Genomic DNA, 27,335 nt, shown 5'->3' with positions numbered 1-27,335 from the left:
TGTTTCTCAAGTATAAATTGAAGAAAAGGCTTCTATTTTCTAGACATACTTTCATATCAGCAATAACAGAGCACAAGGCAAACAAAATAAAAGGATCATTAAGGATTTTCGTATCCAAAATAAACTCGCAGAACATCTCAAGGGACAGATTATCACACAGCTCTGTGCTTGGAGGTACACTTGGCCTCCATTCTACAAGCTCGGGGATGTGAGCCATGGGAATCTCTGGAGGTAGAGCCAGGCTAGGGCTGGGGTGTGGGTCTCACCCAAGTCACTCGAGGCAACGTTGTGCCATGAAAACTCCACTTCTACCAATGAGAACAATAGTGTCAAGGACAGAAGTAACATCATGAAGGGCTGACATATTTAAGTGTCTGCCACAGAGATAGTTGCTAGGAGTTTGGCACATGTGTTCTCACTTTTGCTTAGCACCACTTGTAAGAAAAGGGCTCATAGCGACCTTGTTTTGCAGATGAGGAAGCTGAGGCTTAGAGAGGTCAAGTCGCTTGCCCAAAGTCACACAGCCGGCAAGTGAAAGGGTCAAGGGCCAAACCCATACCCCTTGACTTCTCAGATCCTTCTGTTATCTCTTTTGCCAAACTGAGAAGAGCCAACCCAAACGTGGCAGGGGGATTCCAAAGAATGATCTTCGGTAAAAATGAAAGCGAACAATTAGTAAAGTGAAGTCTAGGAAAACCAAGGGTAGATCTCCAGGGATCAAGTGACATGCAAAAAGTTGATTGAGATGAGTGATGTAGAAGAGAATCTGTAAAGAGAAAAGTAGTCTGAGACCTGTCCAGTTTTATTTTCTTTTGTTTCAACTGAAGCATAGTTGACATGAGACCTGTCTTTTACATGATGCTTATTTGTGTGGTAGGGAAGGTATGTGCCTTAGAGAGCCTTGCTGGCTTGGCTCTCACCTTTCCCACCCCATCCAGGGCTCCCACCTCCCAGACAGGACAGAACTGGGGAGGAAGTACACGTGCTGCAGGTGGAACGTGGGCCCAGGGGCATTTGTGCACTCCATAACCAAAACCCCTGCATCAGGCTCCAGATCCATCCAGTGGGCAGTGGAGAAGATGTATTGGCTGAAAGGACTCACGGTGGCTGACTATGTGTGTCTCTAACAAACACATCCCACAGAACACCCATCCTAAGCACTCACAAGCAAGGAGACCTATTAATTTAGCAACATGGGAAATGGAGAAACTTTTAACAAAAACTCTATGAGTGATGTAAATTGTGGGAGAATGGAAATAATGATCTATTTGTCTTAACGAAGAATGTTTATTACCAAAGAGGAAAGGAAAGTATTCTTGGTATTGATACACTGTTTAGGTAATAAGAAACAACCCTCTTTGGTCTATCCTCCACATTACAAAGACATTTTAAGTTGGTGACTGTGATTTGAGCACACTCATACCTGGATGAGGGTTTCTTACTTGTTCGCATGAACCTTAGCCCTGTTGAAGAGGGTTTGTGAATTCTCAGGTTCCTTTCTTCTTTGCTTAGAGGAGGAGGCAGGCAGCGTGCAGAGTAGGGGTCGATAAGCACTTCTTCAATTTTTCCTAGTAGGTCGAGACAGAAAACTATTCTGACCCCTGGCAATTTCCACAGGACACCACCGATGTGCTTTTCTATGCAAGATGCATCATCATATTGCAGAATTTCTGTTTGCAAGCCACCCCCAACTTAATCCAGGACCCTCTTTTTCCCCTCTGAGAGCCAAATACATTGAAAACACTCAGTACTGCCCTGCCTGTGTGTACAAAGAGAGCCAAGAGCGTACTGCCCCAAGTGTGCCGGAAACAACTCCTATTGGTCATGAAAGCTGATGGTTAAATTTTTAGAAAATTGATAAGCTTGTTGTTAAGCTTTAAAATGGCCATGCGTGAGGCACCTGGGTGGCTCAATTGGTTGTGTATCCAACTTCAGATCAGGTCATAATCTCAGTGCGTGGGTTTGAGCCCCGCATCGGGCTCTGGGCTGACAGCTCAGAGCCTGGAGCCTGTTTTGCTTTCTGTGTCTCCCTCTCTTTCTGCCCCTCCCCCGATCCCCACCCTCAAAAATAAATATACGTTAAAAAAAATGATTTTTAAATGGCCATGTGTGAGGTGCCTGGGTGGCTCAGTCAGTTTAGCGTCTGACTTTGGCTCAGGTCATGATCTCGCAATTTGTGGGTTCCAGCCCCACATTGGGCTCTGCACTGACAGTGGGGGGCCTGCTTGGGATTCTCTCTCTTTCCCTCTCTCTCTGCCTCTCCCGCCTCATGCTTTTTCTCTCTCACACAAAATAAATAAACTTTAAAAAGTTTTAAGAATAAAATGGCCATGTGCGGAGTATTTACACCATTGGCAAATTCTACAATAATTTTTTTCCCTTTGAGAACTGAAAATAAGAGACCATGATTCCTTCTCTGGACATGCCATGCATTCACAATTTTTTTTCAGCTAAAGTTGGTGAACACCTACTAAACAACAGATCTTGTAGTAGTTATAAGAGCCCTAATGATAGGTGATACATGATCTCTGGATCAGAGAGACCTCATTGAACCACTCCCTGACCATCCTACTTACTGCTAAGACAGATGAGAAGCTTTGGGTCTATCTGCACTTGAGATTGAAATAATTTTTTTTTAACCTTATTTATTTATTTTGAGAGAGAGAGAGGGAGAGAGAGAGGGAGAGAGAACAAGCAGGGGAGGGGCAGAGAGAGAAGGAGAGAGAGAGGAGAAGGAGAGAAGGAGAAGGAGAGGAGAGCCCGAGGCAGGGCTTGAACTCACAAACCATGAGATCATGACCTGAGCCAAAATCAGTTGGACACTCAACTGACTGAGCCACCCAGGAGATCCAAGATTGAAGTATTCTGAAATCTCTCCCATTTGCCATGATCAAACATCCTAACAAAGGTATTTCAGAAGCTTGTAAGCAATTCATCTGAAAATGAAATCTTTACTAAATGACAAAAAAAATCAAGTCCTTATCTCTTTAGAAATACTTTTCTTCCTCTATCTCTTTTCCTAACTTTTACCCTGCATCCTTGGGGGGTTTCACGCCAAAGAAAGGAACATAGTACAGAAATTCCCTTGGGTAGTGCAAGGCATTTTGCTTTTGCTAGAACCTTCTGGATTTCTGGGAACAGGTTCATAGAGATTTCATAAATGTTACTAATCTTTTGTTTATTTTTTAAATCTTGTTCAAATATATGATTTTCTCATCATTATCTTGCCTCCTGTTTCAGTTGAATTCCATGGTTGTGTCCAGAATGAAAAATGCCAGGAAAAAATAGACTGACTTGAGTTACGACAGCCTAGTTCACCTGTGGCTGGAGCTGGTCTGACCCCTTGGTTCTGCTGAATGACCTTGAGCTATCACTTTCCCAATAAGTGTGCAACAGGATGGCATTTCTAACCACAGGAACATTTAAAGGATTAGCTGTGGCCCCCGAGGCTTTTTAGAAAAGGTAAAGGCAATTAATTCTTACTTATCCAGTACTGGATAGTTTAAAAGACAGATTCTGCATTGTCTAGATTATGGAAAGCCTTGGATCCCTTACTTCTAAGAACCATAATCAGCTTAAAAAGGCTTGAAACTGTGAGTGCTCAGAATTTCCTGTTGAGGATCGGTGCTGACGCTGTGGTTGCTCCCAGGAAATGAAGCAGGGTCAGGTAACAGCCTCAAAGACCTGGGTCACGGAGAATGTGACTCCTGACAACATTCCCTTAAGGGGAACTTGAGAATGGAAAACAATAAAGGAGAATCCTGGGCCCTCACGTGTGAGGGTACAGAAGTGGGGTGAGAGGTAAGGGCATTACATAATTTTGTTTTCTCGATTTCCATCTCTCGTGGCTTCAGTTCTTTATCTCTGCTGATCTTTCTAGGATATTTCATTTGTAAGCTTCCTCTATTATAAAGATACTGAGCATTTTTTGGAATACCTTCTCTGGGATACATGCTGGAGATACTCTGAAGAACAAGATGTCGTTTTTTCCCCGACAAGGAGCACACAATCCTTGGTTGGGGGGGGGGGGGGAGCAGGGGAGGTGGGGAAGAAAAGCCAAGATGGAAACGTGATGTACTAGAACTCGGGGATTGTGGGAGGGGTCCCTAAGCCACGCTAGTCATGGTAGTGGGGGAGCTCCCTGGAAGAGGTGGGATCGGGGCTAATTTAGGGACAAATAGACACGATCCAGACAAGTGAATGGAGAAACAATATTTCGAGCAGAAGAGAGAGAAAATGTGTAGAGATGTAAAGGAACAAAATACTTCGAGGAGCTCTAAGTAAAACTGGAGCTTAGGGTTTGATCAGGGAGGAGTGGTAGGAGATGAGTAAGTAGAGGCCAGCCCTGGAATGTTCTGTAGGACATGCTAAAGGACTTGCAATTTAGCTAGGGGAATAACGAGAAACCAGTGAAGTATTTTAGCAGTATTTAGCCTTATTACAGCTGTGACTTAGAAAGCATTTTAAAATAAGAATAATAAGATTCATTGATAGTTGCTGAGCACTTATGATGTGCCAGGCAAATTTGGGGTATTTTTCTTGATGTGACGCATGTCAGTGCCACAACAGTCTTGGCTCAAAGCCACATGGCAGCAGTCAGGTGCAGTGTCAAGATACAAATCCAGCCAGGACACCACCAGAGACTCTGTTTTCAGCTGCCAAGCCACAAACATATCTTATATTGCTTTTTTTCAGTCACAAATGCAATGTAATTCTCATTGTTTATCTTCTTCTTGTTTTTCAACTTGAAGCCAGTTTACCCCAGCAATCCCCATGCATATGCAAGGGGTCTCTCCTTTTGAGAAACCCCAGATTTCTATTACATAAGGCCTAGGGAGTTTACAAATTGGAAGGAATGCACAGAGAAGTCCACATTGACTAGACTTTTTGCCCTTCTATGGTGATCACATAGTTCCTCAGTGAAGATAACTCTGCAAGACATTTTTCCATTGTTTCAATCGCAAGTTTTGCTGGGAATCCCCAGGAATCCCTAGCCTACGCTCAGTTTCTAGATCCCAGAATAAGTTACTCCTCCTTTTCTCTATTTCACTTGGGGCCAGTTTTTTTAGAACCAAATTCCTTGTTAACGAGGAGCACAATTAAGAAAAATCAAATCAGAGTTAAATGAGGGATAGTTAAAAAAAAGCAAAAAGGATTTCTTTCATTCCTAGAGGGCCAACCTCGTATCTTTAGGAAGGCCCAGATTATGCACAGCACCTGAGATATGCTTGCAAATAATCAAACGTTACTTTTATTCCGTCATCAACCCAAATTACCAAGTACCTGCTATGTGCCAGACACCATGCTGGCTAGCTATACAGAGATGGTTAAGTCGTGGTTTCCTCCTTCGTGCCTAATAGAGTTGCCCAAAGTCAGTCACTGATACTCGTACAATGTGGGTGTTTATCGTCTTCATTTCCCTGAATACCTCCATCTCCTCCGTGATTCTTGCCACATGCATCTTTTGACTTGTAGGACATCCTAAAACACATCTTCCCCTGAGATGGTCCAATTCTACACAGCTACTCTGGTCCAGGGAGATGAGAGATGGCTCCTGATGTGGGTCATCTGACTAAACCAGTTCTCACCAATGCATTACTTAACTTTCCCATTTGACTAACAAATGACTAGGCACACTCTAGCCTGTGATGTTAAGGCCTATTTGGGAGTTGTTGGGCTATGGTCATTTTCTTTCTTTCTTTCTTTTTTTAAGTTTATTTAATTTATTTTTTTTAGTAATCTCTACACCTAACATGGGGCTCAAACTCCCCATCCAACGATCAAAAGTCACATGCTCTTCCAGCTGAGCCAGCCAGATGCCTTGGGCTGTGGCTATTTTCTAAAGGGAAAGGTGAAGAGTTTTGATTTCAAGTCATCAGGGAAGAATCACTATTACTTTAAGCACCGAACATGGAAATATCTCTAGAAGAAATGTCAGCCCTTTGGAAAATCTCTGAAAAGCCCAGCTATGTGATCATAAATCCATTCCATCCCTTTCCGAAACATACAAATTTCTCCTTGGGAAATTTTAAGTTTTAAGGGCCTAAATGCAATGCCTGAGGATCAGTCGTCATGGAAACAAAGCTAGGGCATGAATAACTCATTCAGTCTCGTACCCCCTTTCACACCAGGCACTGCTCTGGGGGATATGCTGGGCAGACAGCCGCAGAGCAAAAGGGACAGTGTTTGATCGGAGAGTCCCGGATCAGAAATCTTTATCTCTCAGTATTTTTGGGGAGAGCCTATCGTTCTCATTTGTGAATGGCGGAAGACATGGAGAGCTGAGAGGAAGTGAACTTTCAAATTCATTTTACATTAATTTTTCGTTAACTCCATTAACAGCACTCTTCTCCTGTTTTCTCTTTCTTTTCTTTCTTTCCTTCTGTCCATCTACTCTGCTTATTTCCTACTTCATCCTGGCCATCCCCAGGCAGTGTCATATTGACCTCTTTTCCAGACGCCCAAGGGTTGACAAACCAGTTCCCCAAGTATCGCCTTCACTTCCACAGTCATCACTAACTGTAAGTGACAGGTGAGCCTTCTGAACTGTACAGACAGCATGTGCCTTGTGCAAAGAAAACGAGGGCAGCCTTGTCAAAGAGATGCCAGTTTCCGCTGCTCCTAGACACAGCATTTCATTCAGACTCTCTGAGGAGATCATTGACGGCATCTTTGTGCAGTGCAGCAGTTGAGGACACCAGCTTTTACAGGTATCAGAGTTTAGCCACCTTTGTTTCACAAGCGGCTAACCAGGGCCTAATACAGTGACAGGACCTGATGAGCGAGTATGGTATTGCCTACTGAGCCCCACCCAGCCTTTGAAAACTGTGTCTCTCTCCTCCCACCGCTTTATCTTTATGGAGTTCTTATTTAATCTTACCCCAGTGGTCATAACTGATTGCTTGATGATAAGATTCCTTTCCAAGTTTGGTTAGGTGCCTTGTCCTGGATTTTGGGGCTTGGAATTACAGTGGCTAACAACTGTGAAGGTAAATATTAGAAGATGCGTGTAGTTATTATTATACCATTACGCATGTAGTGGTAAAAGATTTCCACCACATGGAAATAGATGGTCTGCAACAGCAGAGGGCGAGAGACCCAGGAAGAAAGAGATGGAGAAAGAATCCACACCGTATTAGGTCCCTCCCTTCAATGGTTCCTGAGGTCTGCTGCATCTCTGGCCTTTTTGTGGTTTGGTTGCTCTGGGAGAAAACCCAGGATCCTTCGAGTGTGCTTCCATTTTTTCTTAAGGTATACATTGAGTTTTTGTCACGTGCAATCAAAAGGATCTCGGGGCGCCTGGGTGGCGCAGTCGGTTAAGCGTCCGACTTCAACCAGGTCACGATCTCGCGGTCTGTGAGTTCGAGCCCCGCGTCAGGCTCTGGGCTGATGGCTCGGAGCCTGGAGCCTGTTTCCGATTCTGTGTCTCCCTCTCTCTCTGCCCCTCCCCCGTTCATGCTCTGTCTCTCTCTGTCCCAAAAATAAATAAAAAACGTTGAAAAAAAAAAAAAAAAAAAAAAAAAAAAAAAAGGATCTTGACTATTCCCTGGAATTTAGCAGCACTCTGTAAATGTTTGCTGAGTGATGAATGTGCAGATTTTCAGACTCCAAATTCAGAACGCCATAAGACTTGAAGATGTTAGAAAGGCCCTTTGGTTTATCCCTCATTCTGGGTGCCAATTCACAGGCACCCCAGCCAGGGAGAAAGTGCTCTTGGTTTTAAAGCCCCCTGGAAGAAGATTTTATAACCTCCCTTGATGATTTAATAAAGCAGATGAGAAGAACGTGGATAATTGTGACACCTTGAACATCTCCTTTTCCCTTAAATTCCTGTATTCCATTCCTAGTCTCGACGATTTTCCACTTCTCATTTTTAAGCTATTATTTTAAATCTTTAATTCTTTCATCTCTTTCAATTTTTCATACCATCTAAAATCTATTTGATTTCCCAAACTTTTTTTTTTTGGTTAATAATATCACATTTATCATTGTCCCCTGATGACTAGCCTTCTCCCTTTTCCAGAGAATTCAAGCAGCTCATCATTAAGAGACGTATGATGTACACTGTTCCATCCAGCAGACATTTACTGAGAACCTTGTATAAAGCAGGCACTATGCCAAAGGCTGGGATATAGAAATATCACAACTAGATCCCTCGTGGAAAGAAATTACTTAAAGTCTAGTCAAAACCTGATAATACAATTTCATTTGTCTGAGATTGAAATTATTACAGCTATTGTCCTTATCTTCTTCATTGATTCACTGTTCAGTCATTCAGCACACAGGTTTGAGTTTCTATTCGGGGCTGGGTACTGTCCTGGCTCTGGGTTTATGAAGTCGAACAATGTTTCTATATTCTGGTGGGAGGACAGAAAGCAAGCAAATGCACAATTAACTAATTATTTCAGATGATGATGGATAGTGATAATTGTTATGACTAAAAGGAGCAGAATAAAGGATTAAGCATCCTGGGTTGTAGGTAGGCTATTATAGACGATGAGATAAGCAAGGGGTCTTCTCTGAGGAGGTGGCATTTAAACAGAGACCTGAGTTACACAAAAGGTTGAGCCATGCAAAGATCTAATGTGATAGCAGCCCTGCCAGATGGCCCAAGGAATTGGACTGGATGGTCTCTGGGGTTCCTTTCAGCAGAAACACTTAGAATTCTACCCTCTCCGCCTAGTTTCTCTTTTACAACAGTTTTTATGTTTCCTCTCAAAACCTTTGCCAACATGCATAACTTCTGGTTGTAGAGCCCAGGGTTAGTCCCTAGGGAGGTTCTGTCAATAATTAGGACTCCTGGCCCCAGCGGCTTATGATACCATCTAGCCCTCCCTCATTTCAGAAAGAGCCCAAGATGCCAGACAGAGACAAGTTCTGATCTTTCAGGGAAAAAGAAATGGTTTTGGGGAGCACTAGATAGCATCCTGGTGCCATGGTTAATATGCTATGTAAACCTTAATTTCTCCATCTGTAATTTAAAAAAAATTTTTTTTAATGTTTATTTATTTTTGAGACAGAGAGAGATAGAGCATGAACGGGGGAGGGTTAGAGAAAGGGAGACACAGAATCCGAAGCAGGCTCCAGGCTCTGAGCGGTCAGCACAGAGCCCGACGTGGGACTTAAAATCACGGACTGTGAGATCATGACCTGAGCCGAAGTAGGATGCTTAACCGACTGAGCCACCCAGGCGCCCCTCTCCATCTGTACTTTTGAAATGGTCACAGTATACACAATATTGTCTTTATAATTTAAATTCATAAGAAAGAGATCAGAGGCCAAATTCCTATGCAATGAAGTCTACCAGATGCCTGGTGTCCTTTGGTCACATTAGAAATGTACTGACTTTGACTAATGCTAGAATAGGTGGGCCGTCACACGGGCATTGTGAACCTTGGTTCTGAAGATTTACTTTTGCTTCCGCCAGTAACCCTGATACCACTTCAGATTAAATTCTCAGATTGAGAACATTTGAGCCACACTAGTCGTGTGAACTTCGACCACTTGTGTGAGTGCCAGCTTGTAGTTTAACTTCTCAGATGAGATGTTTCTCACCCTTTCTCCACCAGTGCCACGACAGAAACATGCCAGATTGTTTTTGCTGTCTCTCCCTGTTTGGCGAGTTTATTTCTCATTTACCTCTATAGTGAAGGTATAGCCCCCCTTTTAAAAAAGAGTATATTTATTTATTTTGACAGAGAGAGAGAGAGAGAGAGAGAGAGAGCACAGGAGGGGCAGAGAAAGAGGGAGAGAGAAAGAATCCCAAGCAGGCTCTGCACCGTCAGCATGCAGCCCGATGTGGGGATTGAACTCATGAACTGTGAGATCATGACCTGAGCCGACATCAAGAGTTGGGCACTTAACCAACTGAGCCACCCAGGCACCCCTGAAGGCATAGCCCTTAGATGTCTCAGCTTTATGTAGGGGTCCCCCCATTTGATTCCTCATCCTGGACATTTTTTTCTTAATTAGTGCATAAAATAATGGCACATTTTTAATTGATGGCATTCTAGATTGAGTAGCATCTAGTAATTAATTAGAAAGCCTAGAACTTTGGGAATAAAATGCAAGATGGGTATGTGGAATGAGGGTGGCACAGAGGGAGAAAGCCACTGAAAAGGGACATGGGAACAAACAAAGAGACTAATTCATCATCTATGCTCAGAGAAGAATCAGAATCTGACTTCACTAATAAAGCACTGTGATTATTGGCTACCATTTGGGGCCTGAGTGCCTGAGGATGTGCTATGACACCAGTGAGACCTTGGACCTTAGGGTAGCACACCAGAGTCCCAAGCACAGCTAGGAGAGGGGATCCAAGAGTTTACACTCTTATGGTTCATTGGGGGGGGGGGGGGGGGCGGCAAGTTCTTTTTCTGAAAGAAAGGTGACTGGGAGCCCTTGCCCATCATTTATTTATTCTTTATCTCCCTACTATCTGTAAATTCCAGCAAGGGCAGGCACTTTGGCTTTCTTCTACATCAGTGTCTTCCAATGCCTAGACACGTCTCTGACTTATACCCGGGGCTTAACAAATATAGGTCACTGTTGGCACCTGCTAGAGGTGATGCAGGGGCTCAGGCCTGCGTTCACAGTGACAGACCCAAAGCAAACAGGCAGAGGTACAGAGACACTAGAAGTAGGAGCCAAGATGTGAAGCCAAGTGGGTCAGAAAGGAGAGGAGCTGATGTGTGAGGAGGAGTAGAGCAGGCAGAGGAAAGGATACTGGAGGAGCGCCCTGAGCTAGAGAGCAGGCTTCTCTTCAGTCTTCCTTGTGGGCCCTGAGCCTCTGGTGTGGGTGTGCTGAGGCCAGGGAGAAAAGCGAGCACGGGGCGAGTAGCCAGGTTGCAGGCAACACAAGAAGATACATTTTTAAGATGCTGCCCATGAAATTCCTAAACCATAATTTTTTTTTTTTTTTTTTTTTTTTTTTACAAAATGTCTTATAGTAAAAGCAACTCAGAGACAAAGCAGTAGAATGCTCAGGTGCCCATGGGCTTGGCTCCACCTACACTCCTTTCTCTCCCACATCAGAGGTATCTATTCCTCATCCTCGCCTCTGCTCCTCATCACCAAACTTCCTTCTTTCTGCAACTCATTGCAATCCCAATTCTTCTGGAGCCCCCAGTGCTGTGACTGGCTTACTAGCATCTTAATTATATCTGGTAACTCTTTTTCCCTCCTTTCCTGTTGGACTTCCCTGTGTTATCTGGCACCCCCTGGGAACCTCCTATTTCCTAAAACTCTGCCCTTGGTCTCTGGGACACTTTCTCCTGGTTTCTTCTCAGTTTAATTGTCAACCTTCTCTTTCTAATCCTTTGTTGACATTCTCCAAGCCTACCCACTTGGGTCCCTCTCTTTACACACTGCAGCACAACACCGTCTCCTTGAATTATCTCATCGATATCATTAGCTTCAAATACCACCGTCAGACTGTTGACTCCTAGAAATGAACCTCCAGTCTAGTCTCTCTTCATAGGGTCCAACTGTATATTCAGCTAGAAGTTAAAAAGATTTACCAACCTTGCCTGGATTTTTGCAAAAGCCTCTACCTGGTCTCCCTCCAACTGGTCTTTCCTCCTTCCACTCAGCTGTTTGTTTCTCAAACCCAGTTCTGGTCATGTTTTTCTTCAGCCTGCTGAGTAAGTATTGCACATCCACATAATATCATAGCTGGTATTCTGTACGTGCCTTTATGATTACACCTATCATATGGTGTTGTAATGCTTTGTTTGCATATCTGTCTCTCTCATTAGACTGTGAGTTCTAACTAAAAACTATTATCTATAAATCATCTTTGTAAGGCTTCCATGAAGCATAGAGTCTGGTATGTTTTAGGAACTCAGAGAATGAATGAAATAGTTAATGAATGAAAGCAAATGTTGGGTTGGGCTGAGATCCCTTCTTGTTAAACATTAACTCCTTTTAAAACCAACACTGCCACATTTCTTACTTCTTTGTCAGCTCCTTAATACATTATCCCTGTTGACTCTTGTGTGATATTCTACAAGTGGAGACACAGAAAACCTTAGACCAGCTTTGGAAGGGAATCTCTAAGCATAGAAAGAACCCTAACTAAAAGCATTCCAAGCACAGTTTCAGATCCGTCAGGTCATACTACGTTTACAGCTAGTTAATAACTAATATTTACTGAGAGCTATGTGCTCAGGTGCTGTACATAATCACTCCACTTAATCCTCACGGCAACCCTATGTGGTAGGTATACTAGCACCATCTTGATGGACGTACCGTCTTATCCATTCTTGTGCCCTGGTACCATCATGTACCAAGATGGAAGTACCATCCCAAGGGAACTCCGTCAACATGAGCGCAGTGCCCATGCTTGTATCCGCTATGGTTCATCCCCCCGTAGAGGCTGCCCCTTTGCACTAAAGACAGTAGCAACAGCTCTTTAAAATTAGCTTATGGACAATTGTTCTAGGAAACCCTGTAGCTCAGGCTAGAGACTCCTTCCTCTCTCCTGTGCATACCTCCATCACAGCACTTCTAACATGTCATTGTGATTATCTGTCAGCCTACCTCTACTGTCCAGTTAGATCACAAACTTGTCAAGGACAAAAAATGATTATATTAATTGTTGTATCTACAGCACCCAACGTGATGCCTGTTGCTTGGTATGTTTTCAGCAAATATTTATTGAATTAAAGTAAATCAAATGGAGAAAAGCCCTAAGCTAACTGATGGCCCTAGGGGGCACAGAGGCCTGCTCCCAGAACTGGACACCTTCTATTTCTCTTCTGTTTCTCAATACTGAAACTGATGCCCTCTTTAACATAAAAATTTTACAGCCCTTCTGATAATCACTAATATGCAAAAGATAATAGTTTTTAGCTACAGTCCAGTTTCTGCACATCCTCACCAGCTAAAAAGACTTTATTCAGATTGACTTTCATTATTTTCTACTATTAACGTAGTTATGTTTGTTTTAAACGCATGTGTATATATGCAAAATATTTCAATATTGAATGCAACTTCTTCAAAAAAAATTTTTTAAATGTGTATTTTTGAAAATTAAAAATAGATCTACCCTATGACCCAGCAATAGCACTGCTAGGAATTTACCCAAGGGATACAAGAGTGTTGATGCATAGGGGCACTTATGCCTACTTTCAACAGTAGCCATATTATGGAAAGGGCCTAAATAAATGTCCATCAACTGATGAATGGATAAAGAAATTGTGGTTTATATACACAGCGGAATACTACGTGGCAATGAGAAAGAATGAAATATGACCTTTTGTAGCAACATGGATGGAACTGGAGAGTGTTATGCTAAGTGAAATAAGCCATACAGAGAAATACAGATACCATATGTTTTCACTCCTATGTGGATCCTGAGAAACTTAACAGAAGTCCATGGGGAGGGGAAGAAAAAAAAAAAAGGTTAGAGAGGGAGGGAGCCAAACCATGAGAGACTCTTAAAAACTGAGAACAAACTGAGGGTTGATGGGGGTGGGAGGGAGGGGAGGGTGGGTGATGGGTATTGAGGAGGGCACCTGTTGGGATGAGCACTGGGTGTTGTATGGAAACCAATTTGACAATAAATTTCATATTAAAATAAATAAATCAATGTTTATTTTTGAGAGGGGGGAGGGGCAGAGAGAGAGGGAGACAGAGGATTCAAAGCAGACTCTGCACTGAGAGTGGAGAGCCTGATGTAGGGCTCAACCTCACCAACTGTGAGATCATGAACTGAGCTGAAGTCAAACATTTAACCGACTAAGCCATCCAGGTGCCCTGAATGCAACTTCTAAATGCACCTCCCTACCCCCAGAGATCATGATATGGCTCCACTGAGAATTCCTGGGTTTCCCAGTTTTGCTCTGGTCAGCCCCTTCCTCAGGCAGCCCCTTGGATCTCGTCTCGTGACTGGGCTTTACCACAGATGACCAGACTTCCAAGATACTGAACTCCTGCTCTTGACATTTCCAAGTATCTCTTTCCCCATGTCCACACACATCTCTACCTCCCTCTCTACTGCTGCACTCCACTTTGTTAGGACTCCAATTGCTGACCAAAACTCTAGGGCTGACAGGTATAAGACTTGTTCACTGCCTTTGCCACTCTCTTGGGTCTAGTCTGCCTTCCTACCCTCTACCACCCACCTTGGAAGCCTTGTCTATCCCGGTGGGCAAGCTTCACACCAGGACCTACCTCCTCTGGCTCCTCTCTGCGCTATCAGTCCACAGACATGACACAATCCAGTAACCTCGAATGTCTAACAGGCTAAAAGAAGAAAGGCCTCTGATGCCAGCACGTGTCATTTCCCACTCTGGGAAAACCCAACACGATGAGGCTGGGTTTTGTTTGGTTTGAAGCCAGTTTTATCCCTCAGATGGTAGAGGATTCCATGGAGAGAACTGCTATTTTGAACATAATTCTAACAAGGTTGAGGTGATCGGTTGATAGGAAATCTTAGATATTGTGTTGACCAAGAGATGGACACTGTTCACAATCAGAGGCAGAGTAGGATAGAGGAAGGAGCTTCCGATATGTGCTCAGAAAGACCCAAGTTCAATTTCCAACTACATACTCAGAAAGACCAAGTTCAAGTTCCAAAGTGTGAGTTATTTAGCCTTTGTGAGACCCAATTTCTTCACTCATATTTGGAGATAATAACCCTAACCATTCTGAAGGGTTATTGTAAAGATAAAATGTGAACTCACTAACAGTGTTGACCATGTAGTAGAGAACACAGTAAAAACTTATCTGATTACCCTCTTTATCAGCATCCAGTATGAGGTTGGTAAATGTTAGTTTATCAGATTTCCAAATGTTAAATGAAAACACGTGTTTGCTCCTGTGGTCAGAGACTCTAAGTGGAAACCTTGAGCACAATTGTATCATTTCTTATAAGATTTTTTTTTTTTGCCATCTGAATAATTAAACATCTTATTCTTTAAAAACTAATGGGTCATGATAGAAAATGGGTTTAAAAGCTAAACAATCACAAAAAAATATATATGAGGACTGTTAAGCATATGAAAACAAGTTCAGTCTCATAATTAGAGAACTAAAAATTTCAATGACACAGAGATATTTTTCATCTCTAAAATTAGTTTTAAAATAAAAATTATTACAGTCGTTGTTGAGGCTGAGAGTAATAGGCACATGCATGCATTTGTAGTGGTAATAGAAATTAGAAAACTCTTATGCAGGGACATTTTTCAATTTCCAATAAATGTACATATGAGCTTAGCTTAAAAAATATGGGACACTTCACAAATTTGCATGTCATTCTCATGCAGGAACCACGCTAATCTTCTCTCTGTCCTTCTAATTTTAGCACATGTGCTGCTTTTACTAAGACGGGGATACGTTTATCCTCATTATGTGGCACAGGAAACCAGGACTCAAAGAAGTTAAGTAACTTGACCAAAATTATACAGTTATAAAATATCACAATTCTGGGTTTATCTCTGCAATTGCATCAACCCAATATGGTAAGGATGTTATCTCATACTTATCAGAAGGTCTAATAGGTAGTTACATACAAATTTGATGAACAAAAAAGAAAAAATAATAATTACTCAGTAAATGGCCTTTACTTGATAGCAGCAGTTGAAACGAACAACGTGAAGAGGGGTGGTATTTAAAGAGGTTTTGGTTTTTTTATAAAACAATTATCTTGGCCTTTGCAGCAGGTCAATGTCATGAAAAAGAAAGTTGGGGTACAGTTCGCTTAGATTAAAACAAGCAAAACTGCAAAGTGTCCTCCCTGATTTTTTTTGGCTTTGAGAAGACCAGCCATAATAGACATGTTGGGAACAAACTGGGGAACTTGAATACGGACTGAGTGGAGATAAAAATAAGGAATTATTATTCACTTTTCGTTGTGTGTGATAACAGAAACTGTCCTTTAAAGGAGAATTTTCTTTAATTAAAAAAATAATTTTTTTAAAAAATTCTTTTACTTTGGAGCTACATGCTGAACTATTCAGTGGTAAAATGTCATGATGTCTTTATTTTAAAATGGTTCAGTAAAGCGATTTGTAGATAGAGGGAATGTGGAAAAATATTGACCACTGCAGACTCTAGGTGGAGGATATATAGGTGTTCTTTGTGGTATTATTCTATTTCTCTGTCTGCTTGAATATCCTCAGAATAAATTACATATGAAAGAAGAGGCCCTTGGGAAGCTCTGATCCAAAGGGAGGGCTCTAGAATTGTTCCACGGGGCTTGGTTCCTGGCCCTGTTCCTTACAAAGACTGGGAGGACTAACACTCACTGAAACCTAGGTTTGGCAAGATGGTCACTGGCTGGAATCTGGCTAAAGGAACCTTAAGAAGAAGAAGGTAGGGTCGTGTGTACGGGCTTGAAAAAATGAACAGCCTGAGAAAAGCTGTTAGAACAGCAATTTTCACCAAAAGGGCAAAAAAGCGTTAGTTGGTGGCAAGTCATTGTGAGAATGAAGTCACACAGCTGCCAGGAAAATGAATTTCAGGTCAGTCTGCATTTCTGGAAGCAGATAATCCAGAACGAGGGGGGTTGAGAGTCCCTCAGGCACATCGGGCCAGGTGCATCTGGAGTTTGAGATTCCACTCTGAGTGCCTTGTTTTGAGTGGCCCTGTGTGGGTCCAGAGAGGTTGACCGGGTCGTGTCATATTGGCCAAAGAACCTCAGGATCAGAAGTTTAAAAAAGACTAAGAGGAACATGGGTGGTGCCATCAAATATTTCATGGGTTTTGTGCAAGACGGACTAGCCCTGTGTAGGCAGCTTCATAAAAAAGAACCAGGTACACTTGTTACAATAAAATGAAGACTTTTTGTAAAGATGCCAGGGAAGGACTGCCTTTGCTAAATGGAGAGCATTGTGTGCACCGTTCATCGTTCATCGCTCTCCTTTCACACTAAGAGAACAATGGTAAATTTGAGACAAAGAGAGAGGAAAAACAAGACAAAGTTCTTCAGAAGTTTGAAACGCTACATAAGCTGAAGCAAGGTTTCTATTTGCCGGTACTAGCATTTTGATAGCAAAATTTCCAAGGGCTGGAGATAAAATTTATCTTTGCGCTGGATGCTTGCCTAACGTTTGCCGTTTGCAAGCACGGTGTTGTCCATGTTCACGAAGACAAATAATTACATTGATAGTTTATCCAAAGCTAGATAGCCCTGGTCACTTTTCAAAGTTTTTATTTGTTTGCTTGTTCCATCTTGTTTTGTTTTTGAGTCAGTGAAACATTCATGTGGTTTAAAATTCAAAGAATAGGGGCGCCTGGGTGGCTCAGTCAGTTAAGTGTCTGACTCTTGATTTTAGCTCAGGTCGTGATCTCACGGTTCTTGAATTCTAGCCCTGTGTTGGGCTAGACAGTGTGGAGCCTGCTTGGGATTTTCTCTCTTACTCTCTCTCTCTCTCTGACCCTTCCCTGCTCATGCTTTCTCTCTCTCAAAATAAATAACCTGAGAAATGAAATTTACAAAATAAAAATAAAATTATTTATTCAAAGAATAAAGGAATACTATGAAATATCTCCTCCCTCTGCCAATTTCTGTGCTCCAGCCATACAGTCCCACTCCTCAGAGCCAACTAATGTTAGCCAAAATCTTGTTGTTGTATGCATGCCTTGCTCTTTACCTAATTTTCTCAATGTGAGAGTCTAGGAAGCAAGGGTTTCCTGACTCTTTGGCTATGTGACCCATAAGATGCTTTCTGTTACACAGGACCAAGTAGAAGCCAATCCCAAGGGATTTAGGAACAAGCATTCCCTGAAACAGCAAACACCAGCAAATGCCTAACTCCACTATTCTGCAGTTTACTGGCCAGGAAGTGAAACGCCTCGCCAAAGACTTTGCAAGGGAAAGATAACATCTGTGGGGGTAAATATGGCTATTTCTTCTCTGACCAACTTTTCCAGCAAAGTTATACAATTGCATCTTTGTTCTTGTCCAGAGAGCTGGGCGGCTGGTGCTATGGAGCACCATATTATGTGTCATATACTATTGTTGGTATCACTGGGGATTTATAGTGGACAGTAACTCATGCTTATTTACATATTGGCCCATCCACATGCTCTTCATTTATGTCTCTCTGTGTTATTTCTCCAATGGAAACAAGTTCCTAATACCTAATACCACTGCCCCCAATTCAGGGAACTCAAGCTCCTATTTTCTCATATTGCTTGGCAACTGGGAATGGACTTTTCTTGTAAATACCTTTCAACTATGCATCTGGGAGGCTCCTGTGGGGATATGCTGTTAGTATGAGATATCATTCTCATCCTCATTAAGTGATACATTTTTCTAGAGAGACAAGAATTACATGTATGAAACAGGGATTGTACTTAGGGCTCTCAGTCTTTAAGAGTGTAAAAGTTTCCTACGATGAAAAAGTTTGAGAACCACTGATATAGACTATTGTTCTCAGTCACCACACTAGAACACTGGCAAACACCAGAACGTTATTCTTCTTGATGAGATTTTGGAAACACCCTTGTACTCCAGATGGGGACTTCTTGAGACTTAGGAAGCAGTCTATCTGACTAAGCATATAATATTCAAATTACCTCAAAAACTCCAAATAATTGTGCTTGGGACATGCATTTCTCCCTAATTCAGGGGTACAGATACCCCAAATCCTTTTACTGGATATGTTCATTTGCAAAGCAGAAAAGAAGAAAGAAACATTTTTATCCATGGTTTGTCTGTCCTTTGGCAATGATCTGAAGTGGAATCATGATTCATGTGTGCTCTGAGAGGAAGTGCGTATTACTTCCGGAATTACTGAACCCTAACTGAACTGAAACCAAGAATCATAGCCTACCAGAAACATAGGGCAATCGATCAAGTTTTACTGGTTTTGGGGGGGTTTGTGTGTGTGTATAAGAAATGAGGTCAATTTAGGTACCAGGCCATTTGTTAAAGATTCCTGAAGCCTGTTCTTCAAATACAGTCAGCACAGAGGTTGGTTCTCGCATGTTGGCCCAGCGTCCATTTAGCCAGGATTTGGGGATTCTACAAGGCTATTGCACCCTAAAGAAGGGAAGGGACCTTTTATATATGAGCCTGAAGGTGGGTATGGACCACTTGTGCCTATAAATACAATATTTGTAAGCCTAGAGTTTTCTTCTGTCTCCCTCACACTGCTGACACATGGACCAAGACAGAGCTGAAGGTGTACATTCTCAAACCAAAGTAACAAAATGACAAAATACAAGCACATGGTTTAGATACGATGGAGCAAAGATTAGATGAATATCTGATTACACACAGGGCGCTAAATGACATCACGTGAGCGGGGCAAGGCACGGTTCCTGTCCTTGACGGTTGCAACCACTAACCACTTGCCATTTTCCCCATTGCATCACAGTATCCTCTTGTCATCTGCCAGTTAACTGACAGAGATAAGGACAGAAAGGTGACCTCCATTTCCCTTTCATTATGTATTCATAATAGGTTAACCCCCTGAGGGACTTCCCAGAGCCATCTCCAGCCCTCTGCTCTGAAGAAGAGCTGAAATAATTTTCACAGGAAATTCACGTCTTAGAAACAGAAGGGTGTTGTCTATTACACCACAATTATGAATCCTAAAAAAATAAAATTAATGACTCTTGAAATGTTCCACTTGAATCAGCAAGTCTTTATCATCTTGTAAATTAGACCACTTGTCTTTAGGAAAAGTGAGAAGAAGATTGTCAAGAGCTAGAATTCTAGCAACTCCCAGGAAGGCAAAAGTGAGTCACCTTTTTGGCGACAGGTGGGTATTTATGAGAATGCGCTAGCGTCAGAAACAGGCCTGGTTAACTTGTTTTCTCTTGGTGAGTCTGGAAGAGGATGAGCTCCAGCCACTCATTGCCTCATTGTCTTGCCTACCGGCTCCTTTCCGGGCAAGGAAGAGAGCTGTGTCTCCCGCAGAGATTTGTAGGTATCTGCCAACAGTCCGTGGAAGACAGCTGTCCTGGGGCCCAGAATGGGCAGTCTGTAGTGAATGCTCTCTGGGGGATGGTGCAAGAAGAAGGAAAAGCAAGGGCTTCTTAGAATCTATTTTTAAAGAAATTCAAAGTATCTAAAGGTCACCAAAGGCTTTTGTTCAACCTTATAAAACAGATTCAAAGTTCACATAAGAATTCCTTTTAGGAGAAGCATCTTTAGGCTTCTACAAATCTTGTCAAGGAGGTCAGAAAAGAGTACCTAGAAGCAAAACTCAAGTATTAAAAGTCGTGGCCAATTAAATACAAAGTGAATATAAAATGTGTCTGCAGTGGTAATGTGAGTCAAAGGGAAAAGAGGATTCGATGCTTAGAAGACTTTTCAGGGACACTTATATGGTTCTGTCTTCAAACAAACAGACTCACATGATCTTACAAAAAGTTGCAATAGTACTTGCATGTCAAAAGGAACCTTCATTTTATGAAATGATTTAATTTAGCGTTCCTTAAATTCCTCATCATCCTGGCCTCTTCTTCAAACGTGATTCTAGTTACAAAAAAGTTGGTTAATCTTCAACTTTTCCAAAAGACACATTGCTTGAAGGAGAGTAAATTAGTGCATGAAATAACATCTTTCTATTGGAAGTCACTGAATGTAAGGGACTTGGGAGTCCTGAATTCTCTGGAAAGCTCCTCGCTCCAGCTGAGTGAGAGCTAAGAGATGTCACAAGACCACAGACCTAGGATCCGGTTCAGTCTCGTCACTGGAATGAGGAAACAGAGGTCCAGGGTCACAGGCACTGATGGACTGAGGACCAGAATCCAGCTCTCTTTAATCCTAGCTCAGTGTCCCCTCACTGGCCAGGTGGTCGGCCAACTCAGGGGGTTTGCATCTCTACCGATGTTTACCGACAACAAGAGCCTGTGTCATGAAACGCCAGAGTCAATGTAAGTGAATCTAGAAGAAATCCCTATCACTTACAGAGATAGGCTCTTTCCGTTTACTTGGTTCTTACCAATAATTACTGATAACACATAAAGGTTAGCTGACTCCAGAAAAATACTAGAAGTCGCGGTTGTCATCGATGAGAAGAGTCAGGCAGTGACCGGCAGGAACGTTCACGGGGATGAGTCAGCCGTCTGGCACTTGGAGCGTTTCCACAGGCGGTGTCACACAGGCGGGCGGCAGCTTCGGCAGCAAGCAGCAAGCGCTTTGGCAGGGACGCATCTCAGCTTTACAAACCGCTGGGGCCAGAGCCCTGTCAGCAGTTGTTCTGGGCTGATCAAAGGTGAAGGCTGCTTGTACTGAGTGTCTGACTCTCAGGCGCGGGGGCGAGGTGGTGGGCAGGCAGAACGCTTCTCTGGTTTTACAGGTGGGAACACGGAGGCCCAGACCGTTTAAACAATTTGGCCAGTCCTGTACAGCAAGCCGAGGCTCTGAAGCCAGGCCTCGTTGCTTCTAGGCTGGTGCTTTTACAAACACCTCGGGGAAGGTTAGAATAACCGAAGTGAAGCTTAGAGATGTCACAGTAGGTCCACCAGGCTTTAGCTCATAGCCAGCTCCGCAAGCACTCTCCCTGAAATCCTCCTCCAAGACTGCTGCCCTTGGATGGACTCTAGGGGCAAGAGCCATAATACGTCCAAGAACATAATGTGCTCATGTTATGTACACAAAGTCTGGCTCTTACATCGGTAATTGAAATACACTCCCAGCATTAATAAATTGATGAAAGGCATCTTATCGCACTGCCCTATAGAATTACAAAATAAACATTCTTGCTGAGGGAAGGGCATGTAAGTGTGTGTGTGTGTGTATTACTCCTTTGTGAGGCAGGCCTGAAAAAGTCCAGGTTCAGGGTAAACTCAGAACGAGTGTGTGACTGGAACAGAGAACACTGTGACCTGACGCACATGTCGGTCACCCAGTGTTCTTCTGGCTTCAAGAAAATGACGTGGTTGCGAACCGGTGAACAGCAGAGTGTGCTCTTTCCTTGGGTGGATGCTCTTAGCTCGAGGCTCTTCAGACCCTGAGGCTAAATGAGAGCCATGACCAAGGCCGGTATTTGTGGCTACCTAAGAAGGGGTTCACTGGGACTTGGCAGCCTTTGGCTGCACTCACATGAATGTCTCCAAGCCTCAGCTGTTTACCTTTTACCATCCCAGCAGGATACCCCTTCTATCTTCACATTTCGGCTCTGGATGCCTTCTCAGGCAGTTCTGGCTCTAGTGCCCCTGAAGCCTCCCAAGATGGAGCTCAGACTTTTCCATTTGAATAAGCAAAGAAAGTGATCCTGATTTGCCTTACTGTGTGTATCAAATGAAAGAAAAATTGGAGGTGGCTTCAGTTAATACGGGAGCATGTGAGACGATGGATAAAGTCGCTAAAATGATAGCCTATGCTGCACTAAACCCCTGAGTTGTACCACCCCAAGGAATGACCCACCCCCACCTTCACCAACCCAGTGTTGGCTTCTCTAGAAGATGAGACACAGGTCAACACTGAAGCTGGAGTTAGATGGTATCCTTTTTTTTCTATTAATAGCAAGTGGACATAAGAATAACGCAGGGCTGCTGCCAGGAGAAGGCAGGTGGTTTAGGAAGCCTGTGGGGTGGAAGGTTCAGGCCTTCGGCGAGGCCATTCCAGGGTTGTGGGCATGCAACTCCTTCCCCACATTAACTGGTACTGTTAGGACTGCCTGAGATGGGATGATCTACTTTGTGCCCCATTTCCATGAAGATTCTTCAGCAAGTAGATTACGGGGCTCTTTAGAAAGAATGAGGCAGGGCCGTATGGCAAGGAGAGGACCCAGGAAGGAAAATGGCATAGATAAAGGCCAGTGAAGCCTGGGGAGGGGACAGGTGGGCTGGTGTGAAGGGAGCATGTCAAGGCCATAAGCAGCATGTGAAAAGAGAAAGGGGCAGACAGTGGGAACGTGTTCAGATAATTTAGAACCTATTTTAGGGATTAAACTTTTCATCCTACTACTGTGGGGGTTGTATGTCCCCCAATACAAGTACTCTAAAAATGCAAACCTGTTGAGATGTCATTACAGGAATGTTTGGATTCAGTCTTGGCTTTTGGTGGAGGAAGACTCATCATTCTGTTCGGAAGAAGCAAGAAAACACATTAGTTATGTGACCAAAGCTCAGTGGAAAGGAATGTACCTTTACACATTTTAAAACACAGATGCTGTCTTGAGTCTGGCACCTGTTAACCTGGCGCTTAGACCGCTTGGCCGCAGTGCGAGATGACTGGACCAGAGGCTGCTGCATCTCAGGTTCTTCTTGCTTTATGGATTTTGATAAAAACTTCATTGAAGAAAATATCTTATTCACTGTCAGAACATGTATGGTCTAAAAACAGAAGGAACCAAGAATCCTCCAGTGTCCAGAAAAACATAACAACTCTTCCAGATCAGTAATCTACCCTCCAAGTGCAAAGCAGAATATTTTGGTTAGAACCTTCGTATTTCATCTCATCTCATCTCATCTCATCTCATCTCATCTCATCTCATCTCATTTCATTTCATGTATTTTTGCTTTAAAAATCCCTTTTTATTCCCATCAATATAATTCTGTTTGATAATTTCTCTACTTTTGAGTGTTACTAAAGCAAAACAGAAACCATTTGGAAACACTTTGTTGTTAATCCAACTTCGATTAAGTAAAATTTTATACAGATTTTTACAGTTTTTTTTAGGTTTTTTTTAAAGTTCTTATTTTAATCACCTGGTGCTCATCACAACAAATGCATTCTTTAATCCTCATCCCCTATTTCACCCTCCAATTTTACAGAAAATGTCTTCACCACATCCTATTTCTCCCGGCAGCTAAGGCTGTGGAAGTGACCCTCGACCAAAACGCATATGAGCCCAAACCATTTCTATATTAAATTGCTTAATTTCTAAAGGCTGACAAATCTGTAAACTTTGATGGGATATCTAAGTCTCTACACTCATTTCATGGTTTCTATTTCTACAAAGATTTTCCAAGATTATTTTTACTTTGTTACCAAAAATATGGCCCATCTGGCCAGTTTATTTTACTCAACTGTCATTAGAGGATTCAGTGGGACTAAGAAAAAAAATCCCTTCTATCACCCATGTTGAGCAAACCAGAAGGTGGTATTTGTCAGACTGAATAATTTAAGGTTTGTTTGCACTATAATTCAACAAATATATATCCCTCCACTAATATTTCCTCTCTTTCTTTTTCCCTCTCTTCCTTCTTTCTTTCATTGCTTTCCTTCGTTCCTTCCATTTTACACACATCCTTTAATTTTTACAATGGTTACAATTTAAGTCACTTTTTTTTTGAGAATGAGAGAGAGAGAGAGAGAGAGAGAGAGAGAGAGAGAAGCGGGGCTCACTCAAAGCAGGACTCAAGCTCATCCCATGTGGGACTTGAACTCATGAACTGTGAGATCATGGCCTGAGCCAAAGTCAGATGCTTAACAACTGAGCCACCCAGGCACCCTAAAGTCACTTTTTAAAAACTATTTTTTCAGTAAGTACAATTCTACCTGAGACTCATAAACTGTGAGGACCAATTTAATAAGCTACAGACAGAACCAGGATCTTACTTTATAGTCACACTAGCTAAATCTCAAACAGAAGTGGTCTGTTTTCCTTCAATACATTGAAAAAAAAAATGACCAACCTAATGATACTTCAGGTTAGTGTTGACATGATTTTAGGGTTGGCTCAACCCTTAGTCTAGCTCAAAAAGAATAAATCAGCTAATTGTTTAAAATCAACTAATGATTCTGGAATTTGGGACTTTATTTAAAATACCAAACTTGCAAGATAAATAAACTGGGGCAACAAATTTCAAAAATTCTTTCATTGGAGCGTGAAACTTTTGCTCAGAAATCTCAGACTTTAGATATTTCAGTTTTCCATTTAAAGTTGATAAATAATATTTAGTCGAATTCCTTTTATTATGGTCTCATAGGAGCCTTTTAAAAGTATAGAGTCAGTGTAGGTCAGTGTTATCAGTGCTGGAGCCTGTCGAGTTCAAATACACTACCCATTTCCTCCCTGACCATATCTCTTGGGGCCAGGCACCCAGGACATGGGCTTCGTGCCTCTGAGTCCACATCTCAGCTTGGAGTGAATTTCATAAAAGGAATCATAGCATCTACTGCTGTCCAACATAGGGTTACCAAAAACAAACAAACAAAAAAACCAAAAAACCCCACAACTATTTGTTTTCCCATATTATTTCCCTCTATATGGGGAAAAAAAGTTGAAGATTGTCATTAGATCACATATAACTTTTTTGATTAGTCACATTAAATCTGACTATGACTGTAAAGGAAGTCTACCTATATTGGTGCCTTATCCAGGATGAGTTTGCAGTTTGAGTTTTTTAATGAAGTAAAAATGGAGTCTTTCTTCCCTTTCTGACAGCTGAATACAGAAGAAAAAAAAACACCCTGAAATCCAACTCATCAAAAGTCTGACTGGATTTTATTTTTTATGTACTTGACCTTGTTAAGAAAGCAGCAAATGACCACCACACAAACTGATGACAGCAATTTTTCTTTTTTTTTTTTTTTTTTTTTTTTTTAGTAAAAAGTAGCAGAGGATGTCCTGGACTGAGAACAGATTATGTGGGGTCTCCCATACCTTCTCAACACAGAAGTCATCTGCATGGAGAATGTGTACTCAGTTCTGCCTGAGTTACCAAAGGAATCTTCTTTCCTCCCCCTCGTACTGTTCTTGGGGAGGTGGAAAGGCAGATTATACTTTCCACCATAATTTCAATAGTTGTTCAAGCAAAAGGATGAAAACAACGATTTTGGTCTAACTATCTTGTTTAAACAGGAAATGAAACCGGTCAAGAAGCCTATTCTCTAAGCATTCCCTGAACATTCTACTTCCTGTTTCTCAATCCACTGTCCTGTGTCCCCAAACTGATGTAATAAGAATTAAAATGATGTCCAGATTGAAATCTTAGACTTACCTATGACTCATTAAATTCTCAAAGGATAGCTTCAGATTATGAGGGATTATCAAAGTTCTTGGTTGTACCTGAGGAAGAAAGTCTCATTTAGAGCAGTGCCCCAACCTGTATTCCAATTTAAATAAATAATGCACCACCTTAGCAAACTCAAGTTGTATCTAGTATTAGAATCATTCACATATTCTTTTGTGACATGAATGAACCAGAGGGGATCACCTACCCACAACTCATAAGGTCTATGCTCTTCCCAGGTTATCAGATTTTAAGGTTAGAAACCTCAAGATTGGTAAACCCTCCCATTCTCTTCGTGGAGCTCACCTCCAATATCCCTCAGGTCTCAGAGCACCTGTCAGCCCCTCACAGCCCCTCACAGACACCACTGACTCCCGGACCACTGTTAGGTAGTCCTCTGCCTTCCATTCTCACTGTTCCCTAGGCTTCCTCTATCAGAATATTCCTAAGGTTTTTATTGTATTTACTTGCTTGATGTCTGGTTTCCCTCATAGACTTTCAGCCTCACCAGGGCAGAGACCATGTCTCTGTTTTTGTACTTCCAGGTTCTAACACAGTGACTGTTTAAGAAGTATTTATTGATCAAATTTGTGAATGAATGAACCCCCTTTGAAGCACACTGGAAAGTTTTAAGTGTGTCCTTCACATAGGACTAAAATAAATTATACGGTTACAGTATTCCCGATTAAGACATTATTTTCTTGAACTTTTCCAGGTTTGTTACTAGCACTAGACATTGGTTTTCTTTTGGGGCTCAGGCTTTCACTGAGAATCATATTCCCCCCATTATTTCTCAAAAGGTATTGTAGCCATGACAATGAAAAGACAGTAACAAAATGTGAGTGCAGATGTTCAGCTGGGCTACTCATTGAGTGACTTGCGATTTAAATTCATGACAGAGCAAGGGTGCCTGGTGGCTCAGTCAGTTAAGCGGTTAAGTGGTAAAGCGGTTAAGCATCCAACTTCGGCTCAGGTCATGATCTCAAGGTCTGTGAGTTCAAGCCCCATGTCCGGCTCTGTGCTGACAGCCCAGAGCCTGGAGCCTGCTTCAGTTTTGTGTCTCCCTCTCTCTCTGCACCTCCCCTGCTTGTGTTCGTTCTCTCTCTCAAAACTAAAAAAATAAATAAACTTATGACACAACAAAACTGCAAATTAAGGACCTTCAGAAGTGCTTGCAAATGGAGAAAAATCTGAATATTAAATCTATAGAAATGCCAAGCACCTACTGTATTTAAGCAGATTGTTGTAACTCTTTAGTTGAGGGAAAGTGAGGGGAGGGGGAAGAAGGAATGATCTGGTAACAGGAGCATCTGGGAGTGGTGAGGGCAGCAAAGACTTCGGTGAGAACCTGAGAAGAGGTTTCTAGATACATAGAAGGGATGAGAATGAAGGAGACACACTGCTGTTTTCCAAGTTTCTTCTGAAGTTGGCTCCGTTCCAAAGAAATATGGAGGAAACTCTCTACCTTC

At 42.2% G+C, this 27,335-nt stretch overlaps 1 protein-coding gene and 1 non-coding gene across 8 annotated transcripts in view; both read right to left on the bottom strand.

Moving 5' to 3' along the window:
• Positions 1 to 1,196: 1,196 nt before the first annotated feature.
• CF1H1orf105 (chromosome F1 C1orf105 homolog) overlaps positions 1,197 to 27,335 on the bottom strand; it is a 59,018-nt gene continuing 32,879 nt past the window's right edge. For 2 of the 7 annotated variants that reach the window (XM_078441393.2, XM_060643531.3), the window contains exons 5-7: positions 25,855 to 25,922; positions 22,921 to 22,988; positions 19,578 to 19,953 (exon numbers count right to left, since the gene is read on the bottom strand). In XM_078441393.2, the coding sequence (XP_078297519.2) occupies positions 19,808 to 19,953; positions 22,921 to 22,988; positions 25,855 to 25,922 (282 nt within the window). In that variant the 3' untranslated portion in view covers positions 19,578 to 19,807. Of the gene's footprint in view, positions 1,569 to 19,577; positions 19,954 to 22,920; positions 22,989 to 25,854; positions 25,923 to 27,335 lie in introns of those variants that run through there. The other 5 variants (XM_060643528.3, XM_060643535.2, XM_060643534.2 and 2 more) reach the window with 5 other exon arrangements.
• On the bottom strand, positions 15,225 to 15,331 carry LOC132687018 (U6 spliceosomal RNA). The gene has a single exon (XR_009613959.2). It is a non-coding gene; the product is annotated as a U6 spliceosomal RNA (small nuclear RNA).

Source organism: Panthera onca, chromosome F1 (genome assembly GCF_046562875.1).
Source record: "Panthera onca isolate mPanOnc1 chromosome F1, mPanOnc1 haplotype 2, whole genome shotgun sequence".
NCBI classification, from domain to species: Eukaryota; Metazoa; Chordata; class Mammalia; order Carnivora; family Felidae; genus Panthera; species Panthera onca.
The sequence above is the reverse complement of the archived record's forward strand: the minus strand, read 5'-3'. Positions and strand labels throughout refer to the sequence as shown.